Below are 13,135 nucleotides of genomic sequence, written 5' to 3' on the forward strand. Positions count from 1 at the left end.
GCACAGGCACCAAGGAATATGGGTGCAACCCAGAGATGGAAACTGTGGGACAACATAGCCAGTGGCGTCAATGGTGTGGGTGAGTTTGAACGTTCAACCCGGGAGGTCAAAGGCCGGTACATAAAAACTACATTTTAGTAAAAAGTGTTTACAGGTCAAAATACTGCAAGAATAATGCCAAATTTTAAACCAACAGATGGAGCGACTTCAAATATCGGCTTAAACAAAAACTGGCTGATAGGGCTAGGCATGCAGGGGGGACAGGTGGGGGTCCCACCCCTTTGTCACTTGAGCTCACAGATTTGGAAGAGCTGGCCCAGGGGTGTGTGCAGGATGAGGAGGTGTTTGGCGTGTCGAACATGGATACCGACATGCCAGACTTTGCGGCTCCTCATGTTGCCCCAGGTAAATGTTGTAATGTTACCAACTCAGAAATGTGTTTTTGACAATATCTAGATTATAATTTTACTCTCTTCTCTTTTTTCTCACAGAGACACAGGCGGATGAGTCTGCTCCAGAGGTGAGCTTTGGCAGAATTTCTTCTAGCTCTGCAGGGGAGGAAGCAGTAGATCCGGCTGGGGACCCTGTGGCAGACAGTCCAGGGCATTCCCCCTCGCAGGCAGTTGCCCTCCTCACTGATCTCAATGGTAAAACGGATCAGCAGACCGAGATTCTGCTGAGGATGGACGCCAATCTGCTACGGGTGGCGGACGCCCTGGAGCAAAGTGCTGTGGCCAACATGACAATTGCTAAGGCCCATGCGGAAAATACAGGGCCAACGTGCGAATAGCAAATGCCCTGGAGCAGCTCGTTCGCCAGCACATGTTGGAGCCGGCCTCCCTTCCTGCCGGAACATCAGGACCCTCCACCTCTGGCACAACAACAGCCATCCCTCCAAATGTGCCTAGCTCTATGCCTAGTCCAGAGGCCACAACATCTGCCTCTGGCCAGGCCAGCCGAAGGAGCTCCCGGACCTGTTCAGGCTCCATCCAACCCCCGGCTAAACGGCCTAAAAGGTGATGACAGCACTGGCTAATTTCCCCACAATCCATCTCTGTGTTTGCCCCATATTCCTGCATGGCACAAACCTCCCTCTTCTTTCTTGTGAATTGTTTTTATTTGTTTTATTTCTGTTCAAATGCCACTTATTTTGTGGGTGTGTGGGCAAAATGATTTCTAGATTTTGTCCCATGAAAAAAAATATGTTTACTTTAAAAAAAACTTGAAACAAAAATAACAAAAAAATTATTACACTTTGGAAACAAAATTGCAAAAATCTATTCTTGATTTATTCACAAACTGGTTAAAAGGTAATCCCTCTAACAAACTTACAAACAGTACAACGGAAATAGAAACATTTCATATTTTGGCTAAAAAATAAGGGTTAAAATCAATTTATGAGTTTTAATTAACAATTATCCAAAAAAAAGGACGATTGGTTTCTTGGTCCAAAAAAAAAAAAAAAAACATGCGTACAATATTGTTTGTCTACAAAATAAACACTTACAAATATGTAAAAAGCACTCAAAAAACCCAAACATTTGTTAGCTAATTGATTGTATGCCCCTGAAATTAGCAGCTGAGTAGTTCACCTGCGTTCGGTTTTTAGCTACTAAAAAAAGTCTATTTCCGAAACACCTTAGAAGCTGTTTAGCAATTAAAAGTTAATTGTTTTTTTTGCCTCGCTTGATTAATCGCAACACCATCGATGAGTCTGGGGAAGTACGCGGAGACCATCGTCATTGCGGTAGACTATACCAGACCACAAGCTGAGCGAGCAGTCTTAATGGAAATGGGATCACACAGTGACGTGTACAAAATAGCATCCACATTGGACGTTCGCACATGATAATACATGTATGCCCAAAAAACGCCTTGCCACGCCTGCGTTTTCTCATCTCCACCCCCGTTACCACCCATAAACGGAACATTCTGTCAATCAAATGACATAGGTCAATTCCTGTTCGCTGTGTATACGAGCGAACGAAAAATGACCGCAATGATCTGGCCGCACATGCGCAATGAGAACCGGACGCATGCGTGGTTTAAAACAATCGAATGCGTACGAGCGAACGACTGATAGCGTCCGACTCTGAATGAGGTCCTCTGACTGCTGGCTGACCCTCACCGTATCTTATTAGTGCGAAGGGGCAGCAGATGGATTCATTTCTCCACTGCAACAAAATAATCTCACTTTATATTTTATAAGGTGAATATTCATATAGACAGGCTGTAGTTCACAGTACTGCATAGAGCAAAGAAAATGATTTAGGGCTTGATTCACTACAGATCGCAGCTGCGATCACGCACGCAATCGGCCGATTGTTGCATACTGTGCATGCGCATTCATGTGCGAACTGGCCACTGCGATCGGGACTGCAGTGACTACGCAGACCCATCGCAGAGTGATTGACAGGAAGTGCCGTTTCTGAGAGGTGACAGGGGGGAGTAGTCGGGGAAACGCAGGCGTGCCAGTGCGTTTGAACGCCGTTGCAGGGGCGTGCATAAATTATCCACTGCGATGCCCTACACAGCCTGAGGCCTGAGAGCGTGTGATGAAGTTAGCAATTTTTGAGTAAGGTCAGGGCTTGTGCAAGTGTACGTGAGGCTGCGATGGTACACGATTGTACCAATGGTATCGCAGTCTTGCTAAACATTACGGATGTATGTAAGGTAAAGTGGGCGTCCTTATGTTATGCTGCAATGGCATAGCGATCGCAATGGCTTAGCATACTATCGCCGTTGCAATCGCAGTTGCGATTAGTAGTGAATCAGGCCCTTAGTCATTTTGAATAATTACCTGTTTGACATTTCTAGAGAATTTGAAAACAAAGTGACGTGTTATTTTTGTTTTACTTGATAAAGGGCCTGATTCAGCAGTGGACGCTAATGTACTTGCAGCTGCGATTTCACACGGAATGCATCTGCGAAAATATGCTAATACTTGCCAAAGCACAGCCGGCATAAAGTCACTCACTGTTGCTTACTCATATCTGTCCAATGTCACAGTCCTGCGTACACATCGGTACTATCGATGCACATCAAGCAGTCACGCAGCATGTACGGCAAGTCTGACCACCCTCAAACACTGCAGCTCTCCCCACACGCAGAGAGCTCTCATGTTGCGAATACAGTTGCAATGGCTAATTTATGTACGCCCATGAAACAGCGTATAAATGTCAGACACGCCTGCATTTACCTAACCACCCCCCCATTACCTCCCCAAAACGCTAACCACATGACATTTACTTTGTGAATGACGTACATAATTACAAAGCAATCAGGATGCATGCGCAGCGTGAATAAAACGCATGCACAATGGCAAATAATCTGAGTAAATATCGGCATTGCGTCTGCTGATGTACTAAGACACTGGAGCCACTTTTGTTGCTTACAGAAAGGCACATGCAGGCTGTGGCATGCCCTGAGAACAGTTGCGACTTGCCTGCATTCTTTGCCACCCTCCCCCAAATGCCCTCTGCCCGTCAATCACACTGCGAGTAAAAATTTGCCATGAGATATTACGGTAATGAACCTTGACGCGCACGTAGTGCAACTTAGACACATACACAGATTGCGATAATTGCTCAACTGCATAAATATCAGATCAGCGACATCTCTGAATCAGGCCCAAAGTACGGCTAAGTATGGATATTCTGTGTTGTTGTGTTATTATTATTATTATTATTATTATTATTATTATTATTATTATTATTATTATTACCCTATATACTGTTTTAACAAAGCACAACATGCTATGGGGTCAATCCAATTAGGTGCAAATTGTGAGTCTCTGTTTTCTCTTCAAATTTGTATAGCAAATTTTTTTTGCACTCCAATTAGCAACTCGCACTGAACCAGTTGGATCAAATTCGCATTTTTCCATTTCCACCTCCCTGAGGGTGAGAGAAGAAAAGGAAAGTATTTATTTTATGGTTAAAATGTAGGGACACAGGGCCTGATTCAGATCCGGACGCTAAGCCGCGGACGCATGGTATGGCCGATAATCACCCGTTTGCGCATGCATTAGCGTCAATATGCGCATGCGCGAGTCACTCACTGCATTCAGGAATTGTGCGCTCGTAGTACACAGACTGGACGCTAATTTGAGTGATAGTGTGGGTGGTGACAGGGGAAGGTGCTTGTGAACGGGGCAGTGGATGTACGAATGCTGGCGTGTCTGGGCATCTAAACGGCGTTTAATGGGTGTGCATAATTAGCAAAGAAGCGTCATTGTACACGTCACTTGGTTGTATTTTAGACAGCAGTGATCGCAGTGCTTGCGGTGGGGTAGGGTCTACCTCAAGCGCTGCATGCAGCTCCGATGGCTCTCGATTTATCCGATTACTTACACACTTCCTGGAGATGATTTGTGCTAAGAGAGAAAGGTGGGTGTCTTCATACTGGCGTGCGTTCGCTCTGCCATCGCTCTCTGAGGCATAGAGGGTTTCCTTCCAATAGACAGTGCGATTGCGGCATTTGCATACCCAGCCCCTTTTAGCTGCATGAGAGTGCAGCTTAGCGTCCGGGTCTGAATCAACCCCACTGTGCTCAACCCTTTGGACACCCCCCTTAATGACTAATTAGGCATAAACTACCTATCGGCAGATAATGTGTGCAACCATAAACATGTTATTACAACTTAACTAAAATAAAGAGACAGACAAAGTATATGTGATAAAAACAAATGGTCAGCTTTATTTATTTTACAACATAGTATGGTGGAATAAGAAAGAACGGCAAGTCATCTGACGCCCCACTTGACTTAAGCAAGGATGTAATGCACTCATTGAAAAGGGCCACTATCCAAATTCAAGTGTCAGAGTGATATATAACAACTTGCAAGGGCTGATATCCCTCTCTGGCAAGTTGGACGGTATCCAGCCCCCATCCCAATGCACTATTATTAGCCCACTCCGACGAGAGGTGCCGCTGACCCCAGTAGGGTAAAATCAGCCTAACCAGTGCATTGAAGGGGGGCGCACCGCCAATTACTGCAGCAAGGTGGACGCTTTATATAGACTGCCGTTCTTTCTCGCCACACATGTTCCCTAATGAAACATGTACGCCACCATACTACCTAACAAACTAAACCTCCTAACACTAAACCTATACCTTCAAGAAATAAAAATAGCCCCTCCTCCATGAGGTGAACCCCATCCCTACGAAAAAGATGGGCATCTTGTACCCTAATTAGAGGGTGACGTACCACCAAACCTCCCATTTGCAAAACTCTCTCGGACACCCATCTATTCACTCTCTTTCTGGCCTTGTCCAGCCCCACCACACTATACCTGCACCTCCAGGAAAGCCTGGCAATAATGTCGGACCATACAATCACACAATCAGGCCACATACTGAGCAACACACCCAAATCTCGGATAATATTGTGCCGCAACTCGAGAGACGTCTGCTGGCACAAATCATTCCCGCCCAGGTGAATCACCAAGATTATAGGAGAACCGAAATTCTCAGCTGCCGTCTGGAGACAGGGCAATAACGATCCCCAACGCATACCTCTGTGGCCTAACCACCTCACTCTATCCCAACGAGGTAAAACAGAAGCATCTGTTGCAAAGCGGGACTGCCCCGCCCAAAACATATAAGAATGACCGACAAACCAAATGGGCTTACAATCCTGGATGCCACCTGCAATACACAGAAAAATACATGAGATACTGTGACTAAAATATTGCAGAGGGAGATGGTGGGTGGGGTGGGAAGAGGGGGAAGGAAGGCTTGACCCGAGGTAAAAACCTACAAAAAACCTGCTGGATCTTTTATTTATTTATTTTTATTTATTTATTTATTTATTTATTTTCGACTATCATATTCAATAATTTTATAATGTAGATAACCAATCAGTGTCCAATGCAGGGCAAAAAACAGGGCAAAATCCCCCGAGACCCCCACCTAAAAGGTGACGAGTTGGCCGAAGCACTCTAGCCTGAAACAAAGTACATCAAGACTCCACACGGACATATCTTCTGAATACGTCGGACTTCCACCGCCCCAGGGCCTGGATCTCCTGTGGAGAGGAACCTGAAGAAGCTGCAAAAGTCGCTGCGCCAATCCGAAAGGAATGAGTACCAAACTCCGATTTGGAAAGCCCGACGTGCCGTATGCAACGATAAAAAACCGACCGAAACTGAAATTTAGTTAGAGGGGAACCATCTAAATGCATGAGCCAAGCCCCTTCAAGCGCGGGGCGGTAACTGATATATTGGGACGCAATGTGCACCGGACAAATTCCCTCCATCGGAGAGGATTGCAGGGACACCCAACGACCCCTACCCAGCTGATCAGTCTTAGATCGTTGAATACGGCAAAGCACGGAGCCACAAAGGACAATGTGAGATCGCAGCAGCGGGGGAGGGGCGGAATGAGACCGTGCAACCAACTCGCTGATGCGAAAAGCCCCATGGAAGGCCATCGCAAAAGCGAGCCGGAAAAGCAACGCTTCAAAAGGGGACGAACATATAACTTGCAAACACTCAATTAACCGTAATAATAGCTCCGGACCAATGGGGCGCCGACGATCAACCGGCGCCGGGCTTGCGCGCGACCAGCCTCTAAGAGCCTTTTGAATCAAAAAACCCTTAGTGACATCCCTACTTCCCGCCAGTTGCAAAAAGAAGGAAATGCCGGCCAGCCTCTGGGCTACATAAGCCCGCGACCTGCCTTCACCAAACAGACTCCACGCAAATTCTATCATGAGTGCACGCTTGGAAGTACCTGCTGATTTCCGACTCTGTAAGAAGCATTCCCATTGGTGCCACGAGGCCTGATACGCAGTCAAGGTCCGAGGGGCCACGGACCGACGTGCGAGATCCTCCATGCCGGCTTGATAATCTGCCAACAATGAGATGGACATGATTCACCTCTTAAAGCTGCTGTGGGAGCCAAAGCCCTGAACCTCACCCAATGTTGCCTAGACAGCGCGTCAGCAATAGCATTGTCAACCCCAGGGACGTGCCTAGCGGTAAAGCTAATATTCATTTGCAATGCGCGCAGCACCAGGTAAGCCAGAAGTCGCAGCACTGGGAGGCACGAGGATCTTTGGTTGTTGATGGCCTGTACAACCCCCAAATTATCACACCAGAACACCATTGACTGGTCGCGCAAGCGCCAACCCCAGAGTTCAAGTGATACAATGATAGGGAAGAGTTCAAGGAGAAGCAAGTTTGAGGTCAGCCCCAACCTTACCCACTCCTCTGGCCATGTGGCGAAGCACCAAGACCCATCCAAGAAGGCCCCAAAACCAGAGGAACCCGCAGCGTCTGTGAAGAGCTGCAGGCCACGGTTTGTTTGAGGAACTGATGGCCAAATACGCACCCCATTGAAATCTGACAGAAAAACGTCCCAAACTGCGAGATCTAGTTGGTGCTCCGCGGACAAACGCAGGAAATGATGAGGTAAACGCAAAGTTCCTAAAGCACGCTGCAGCTTGCGATAGAAGACTCTCCCCATAGGGATAACCTTGCAAGCAAAGTTCAGCAAACCAAGCAAAGATTGACCCTGTCTGAGAGTGACCTTCCCTGATGCTAGCGCAAGAAGTATGGCGTCCTGCAAACGACAAATTTTGTCCTGAGGCAGGCGACAACACCCAGCAATAGTATCGATCTCAATACCTAAGAAGATTAAACAAGTGGAAGGACCTTCCGTCTTGTCATGCGCGATTGGGACTCCAAATTCCGTGAAGAGCGCTTGTAGCGAAAAAAGGAGGCGTTCGCAATGATCAGAATTGGGAGGACCCACACATAAAAAATCATCTAAGTAGTGAGCCAGACCCACCTCGCCAGATCCCGTGGTAACGCACCAATGGAGGAAGGAACTAAACCGCTCAAAGAAAGCACATGACGCTGAGCAACCCATCGGGAGACATTTATCCAAATAATACCCGTCTGCCAACCTGAAACCCATGTAACGGAAAGAATCCGGATGCAAGGGTAACAGCCTGAATGCGGATTCGATATCCACTTTGGCTAAAAGCGAGCCCGTGCCTGAGGCGCAAACCAGCCCGAGAGCCGCGTCGAACGATTGGTAATGCACGGAACTATCGACCTCGGCAATGGCATCGTTGACCAACGTTCCTGGGGGGTGGGACAGATGTTGTATAAGCCGGTAACTACCTGGGGCTTTCTTGGGAACCGCTCCTACAGGAGAAAGAATCAGGCCCGTGACCGGAGATAAGTCAAAGGGCCCAATCATGCGGCCTAGACTGACCCCCTTCATCACCTTGGCCCTGACTATATGTGGCAAATCGTAGGCAGAACGGAGATTCCTGGGACATCCTGAACTTACTGCTCCCGAAACTGGAAGGCGGAAACCCTCTGTAAACCCTGAACGTAAAAAATCTGCATCAACGCGTAATGGATACCAATTAAGCCACTTGGTCATGGCATCCAACCGAATCGGGGACATAGCTTTACTTAGAGGATCCAGAGGTAACCCGCTTAGGTGCGGGCCCAGAGCCAGCTGCTGGGGTACACCCGCTGTTTCTGGGGCAATCTTTGCTGGGGTGGCCTGCATTGCAACGGATGCAGAGGTGTCGAAAACGACACCGACCCCCCATCGTGCAGTTGCCGTGGTTAAAGGCGAAACACTTTCCTTTCGCCTGATTATTACCAGTAGCCCTAGCGGGCACCGTGTTTGAGGATTGCACTTGATGACCTTGGGACGGTTCAGGTGTACTCCCCGTAGACTGAGAAACCTCCATCCAGACTTCTACATCTTTACTACCCAGCTCAAGATTAACTACCCTATCCTGTTTCCTGCGAAATTCCTCGTCATAGTGACGCCAGGCCGCACCCCGAGACGACCGGAACAGACCGTGAATCAAGTGAAGATATCGAATAACATTAAGGTATAAGGACGGTCTGGTTTTTAAATAGCAGGCAGAAAAGACACAAAAGCCCGACAACCAGTTAGTATAGGACTTATAAGCCTCCACCCCTATGCCTCCTTTCTTTTTTGCTGCGGCGGACTCTTTTTTAGCTTTAGCCGTGAGGGTGAACATGTCTACGTAGCGTCCCAGGCGAATGCGCTTCCTAACACGCGTCCGTAAACCCCTTGTGACTTCTGTATTTGCGCAGTGTACTACGTCGGCTGGGCCGGCCCCACCCTCTACGCTAGTGCTACTACCTGATGATCTGTCACTGGAATGACGGCGTCTCCTATAATGATGGCGTCGAGATCGCTTGGATCGCCTGCGCCTAGCCCAGTGGGAACTATCGTCTGAAGAAGAAGAAGACGTAGAACTGGAAGAGGAGATAATATCAGAAGAACTATCGCACTCACCAGCATGTACATCGACCACGTTCCGGGAACCAGGATCCGCGATGACACCAACCCCGGGGGAACCCGAGGTAACTGGGTTGACTGTGATCACCGTAGGTGCAGCCAAGGGAGCGTCCGCCCCGCTGTCAGCTGTAACAGAAGATACAGACGCGGCATCATGTGAAACATTACCCGCATCGGCTGCTGGGGCAAAGGAAACCGCGGCAACAGGTGATGCCGCGAGGGGGAGGCCGCACAAATTACCTAACTGCTGTAGGATTGGACCTAGCTGCGCCCGCACATTGTCCGACGCAGCCCCTGAAGAGGCCGCAGGCGTCCCTGCAGCCCCATGCTGCTGAGACAGCAGGGGCGTGAGAGCGCCCACCACTGCCACTAGCAGCCCAGCAATGGCAGTGTTATCCATTGCTGCGCCTGCCTGACCAGCCTGGCTGGCTGGTCTTATGCCATCATTGACCAAAGGGGGTACAGGGGCTGCCATGGGGGATCCCATGGCAGCAAGCAGACCATGCTGCCCCTGATTCACACCCCCGCTGCAAGATGGTCGCTGACCCTGAGAAGATGGCCACTGGCTCTGCCCCCCCGCCGTTATGGAGTGAGCCGGAGCCCTGGCAGGCTCCTGACTCACTCCCTTATGTCTCCTTTTGGTCCCCCGGCTGGCAGCCGGGGTGACCATTACTTCAACAGCGCCGCGCGCGGGTCGCGTGCGCCCCCGCAAGCGGCACCCGCGAGGCCTGTCGTCCTCCGTCCCCCGGCTGATTAAATCCCCAGAGCGGGACTCAGCCGGGGTGGCCGGCGGCATCGTGGAGTGAACGCCGCGCCACGCGCGCCCGTGAGAGCGGCGCACGCGGCTCTGAGCGGCGCCACCCGCACCTTCCCCGTCGGCACCTCCAGATCTGCGGGAGGACCAGCGGGGGTAACTCGCGTTGGGGGCAGGCAAGGGGACCAACGGCATGAGCCCCAGCCCGGCAGCATCAGCCAGCCGGGCGGGGACAGATCGGGCACGCTGGGGGCGAGACATAGTTAGCTTAGACAGTGAAAGAAAGAGAATAGAGGTAGATAGAAAGAAGAAGGAACCAGTTAAGATGTGAGAAAGAGAGGGAAAGAATTATAAGATTGTTAGAGAAAAAAGCTCTTCAAACACAGAAACCATACGACCTGCGACCGCACAGCACGCAGATCAATTTCAAAAGAGGCAGATTAACTCTTCAGGCCTACCCACACTCCTACTAACCACACCCCTTAAATCAGCACTCACCAATCCGAACACAGTGTCAACCTGTCAATCATAAAGCTAACCTTCCTACCTAATTTATTAACTCCACTTATCCCTGCCTAGGTGTTTATATGCCCTCAGATCTATCCGAACTTCGGTTATTTATTGGAAGCTTTTTATTAGCTTCGTCCAATTATTACATGTCATTTTTTGGGTTAAATAATGGCCTCAAATTACCCCAAAATCAACTTTTTCATTAGTTTAGGCACCCAAAATGTAATGACAGTATTTTTTAATTGAAAAATATTTTTTTTGGTTTTGTTTATTACAATTTTTCAAAGCGCCCTCAAAGTACCCCCAAAATCACCTTTTTCCTACTTTTTTCTGCATTTTTCATTTAGTTTAAGATTAAGGGGTCTATTTACTAATCAGTGTTAAAAGACAGAGTGAAAAGTGATAAGGTGGCAGCCAATCAGCTCCCAACTGTCATCTCACAGGCTGTGTTTGAAAAATGACAATTGGGAGCTGTTTGGCTGGCACCTTATCACTTTTCACTCTGTCTTTTAACACTGATTAGTAAATAGACCTCTTAATCTTAAACTAAATGAAAAATGCAGAAAAAAGTAGGAAAAAGGTGATTTTGGGGGTACTTTGAGGGTGCTTTGGAAAATTGTAAACAATATTGTGAGGTGTGAGGTGTTCAGAATAGACTGGAACTGAGTGGAAATTAATGTTATTGAGGTTAATAATAGCATAGGAACAATAAAACCCCCACATTCAGTGATTTTAGCTGTTTTCATGCTTTTTTCCAAAAAAATACAGATAAAAACACACAAAACACAGAAATAGAGATGAGCTGGTCCGGTTCCCTGAGAACCGGACCCTGATCCGAGGCAAAGCCTTGCGACCCCTCTGTCGAGTCTCGAGGTTTTGTTTTCAGCAGGCTTAACGCTGATTGGCTGAGAGAGCCGTCTGTCATGGCTCTCAGCCAATCATTGTTAAGCCCGTTGAAAACAGCACAAAAGAAGAAAAGAAGATGGCGCGCATCATCCCCCGCCACCTCACACCACCGGCACCCCCCGCTGCCGACACTGCCGGCACCCCCCACTGCCAACACCTCCACTGGCAGCATCCCTCACTACCGACACTCCTGCACTGCTGCCCAACGTATTGAGGACACCGTCAGCGACCCCCACACTGCCGACACTTCCGACACTCCCACAGTGAGAATACCACCTGCACCCCTGCACTGCCGACACAGTCAGCAAACCTGCAATAATGACACCACTGGCAACCCCGCACTGCCAACACAGTCAGCAAACCTGTACTAAAGACACCGCTGGCACCCCCGCACTGCCGACACAGCCAGCAAACCTGCAATAATGACACCACTGGCACCCCCGCACTGCAGACATAGCCAGCAAACCTGCACTAAAGACACCGCTGGCAACCCCGCACTGCCGACACAGCCAGCAAACCTGCACTAAAGACACCGCTGGCACCCCCGCACTGCCAACACAGCCAGCAAACCTGCACTAAAGACAGCACTGGCACCCCCGCACTGCCGACACAGCCAGCAAACCTGCACTAAAGACACCGCTGGCACCCCCGCACTGCCGACACAGCCAGCAATCCTGCACTAAAGACACCGCTGGCACCCCGCACTGCCGACACAACCTGCAAACCTGCACTAAAAACACTGCTGGCAACCCCGTACTGCCGACACAGCCAGCAAACCTGCACTAAAGACACCACTGGCACCTCCGCACTGCAGACAAAGCCAGCATACCTGCACTAAAGACACCGCTGGCACCCCCGCACTGCCGACATCACCTGTACCCTTCACTGAGGATACTGCCAGCACTGCAGCACTGCCATTACATGTACTGAGGACACCGTCAGCAACCCCGCTCTGCCGACACTGCTGTCACAGTTAGTGTACTATTGGTGTGTCCAACCCACACTGTATAACACACTGTATCCATGTTGGAATTAGAAGCTGAACTGCCACATGTTAGTGCCTCCCACTGTGTCCCTTAGCTTAGTCAGCCAGCTAGCTGGATGCAACCTTTTGGCCTTAAAGAGATGAAGCAAATACTATTGTGAGGTGGTCAAAATTGATTGGAAATTACTGGAAATAAATGTTATTGAGGTTAATTATACTGTAGAAACAAATGTGATTTTAGCTGTTTTTATGTTTTTTTTAATAAAAAAATCCAGATACAAAACCAAAACACGAAAACAAAACACCAAGGAAAAAAATCCAAAACCAGATTCAGATCCAAAACCAGGGGAGATCCAGATCCAAAACCAGAACACGAGGGTCGGCGCACATCTCTACTCAGAACCCAAAAGGGTGGTTTTGGCAAAACTAATCCAGATCCAAAACACGAAGAAAGATCCAGATCCAAAACCAAAACACAAAACACGAAAAGTGGCCGGTGATCACCCCTAGTTGAAATGCACGCTGATAATATGATGGCTGCTTTCACAAGTGGCTGGATAGGGTTGGTGCAGTTGCATAGATCAGACCTAATTTATATACAGGCAGATGTTATCAATTATTTCCAAACTCAGAAAGCAACTGCAACTGCTGCCACTTTACATGCAATTCTGACTTAG

The 13,135-nt window shown here is 48.6% G+C and overlaps 1 protein-coding gene across 1 annotated transcript; it reads right to left on the reverse strand.

Moving 5' to 3' along the window:
* Positions 1-542: 542 nt before the first annotated feature.
* On the reverse strand, positions 543-6,874 carry LOC148509527 (uncharacterized). Its single transcript, XM_088443001.1, has 2 exons — positions 5,975-6,874; positions 543-575 (listed from the first exon to the last, which is right to left on the reverse strand). The coding sequence occupies exons 1-2, from the start codon at positions 6,872-6,874 to the stop codon at positions 543-545; spliced, it is 933 nt and encodes a 310-aa protein (XP_088299127.1).
* Between the last annotated feature and the right edge of the window lie 6,261 nt (positions 6,875-13,135).

Source organism: Taudactylus pleione, unplaced genomic scaffold (assembly GCF_031769625.1).
Source record: "Taudactylus pleione unplaced genomic scaffold, aTauple2 ptg000321l, whole genome shotgun sequence".
NCBI classification, from domain to species: Eukaryota; Metazoa; Chordata; class Amphibia; order Anura; family Myobatrachidae; genus Taudactylus; species Taudactylus pleione.

What these genes read in the sequence shown, in the direction of transcription:
- LOC148509527 (XM_088443001.1), bottom strand. Translation starts at nt 6,874, where the DNA reads ATGTCCATCTCATTGTTGGCAGATTATCAAGCCGGCATGGAGGATCTC. An exon ending in TATTCAGAAGATATGTCCGT is followed by an intron (nt 576 to 5,974) that starts GTGGAGTCTTGA and finishes CAGGGTCCCCAG; the next exon opens with CCGGATCTACTGCTTCCTCC.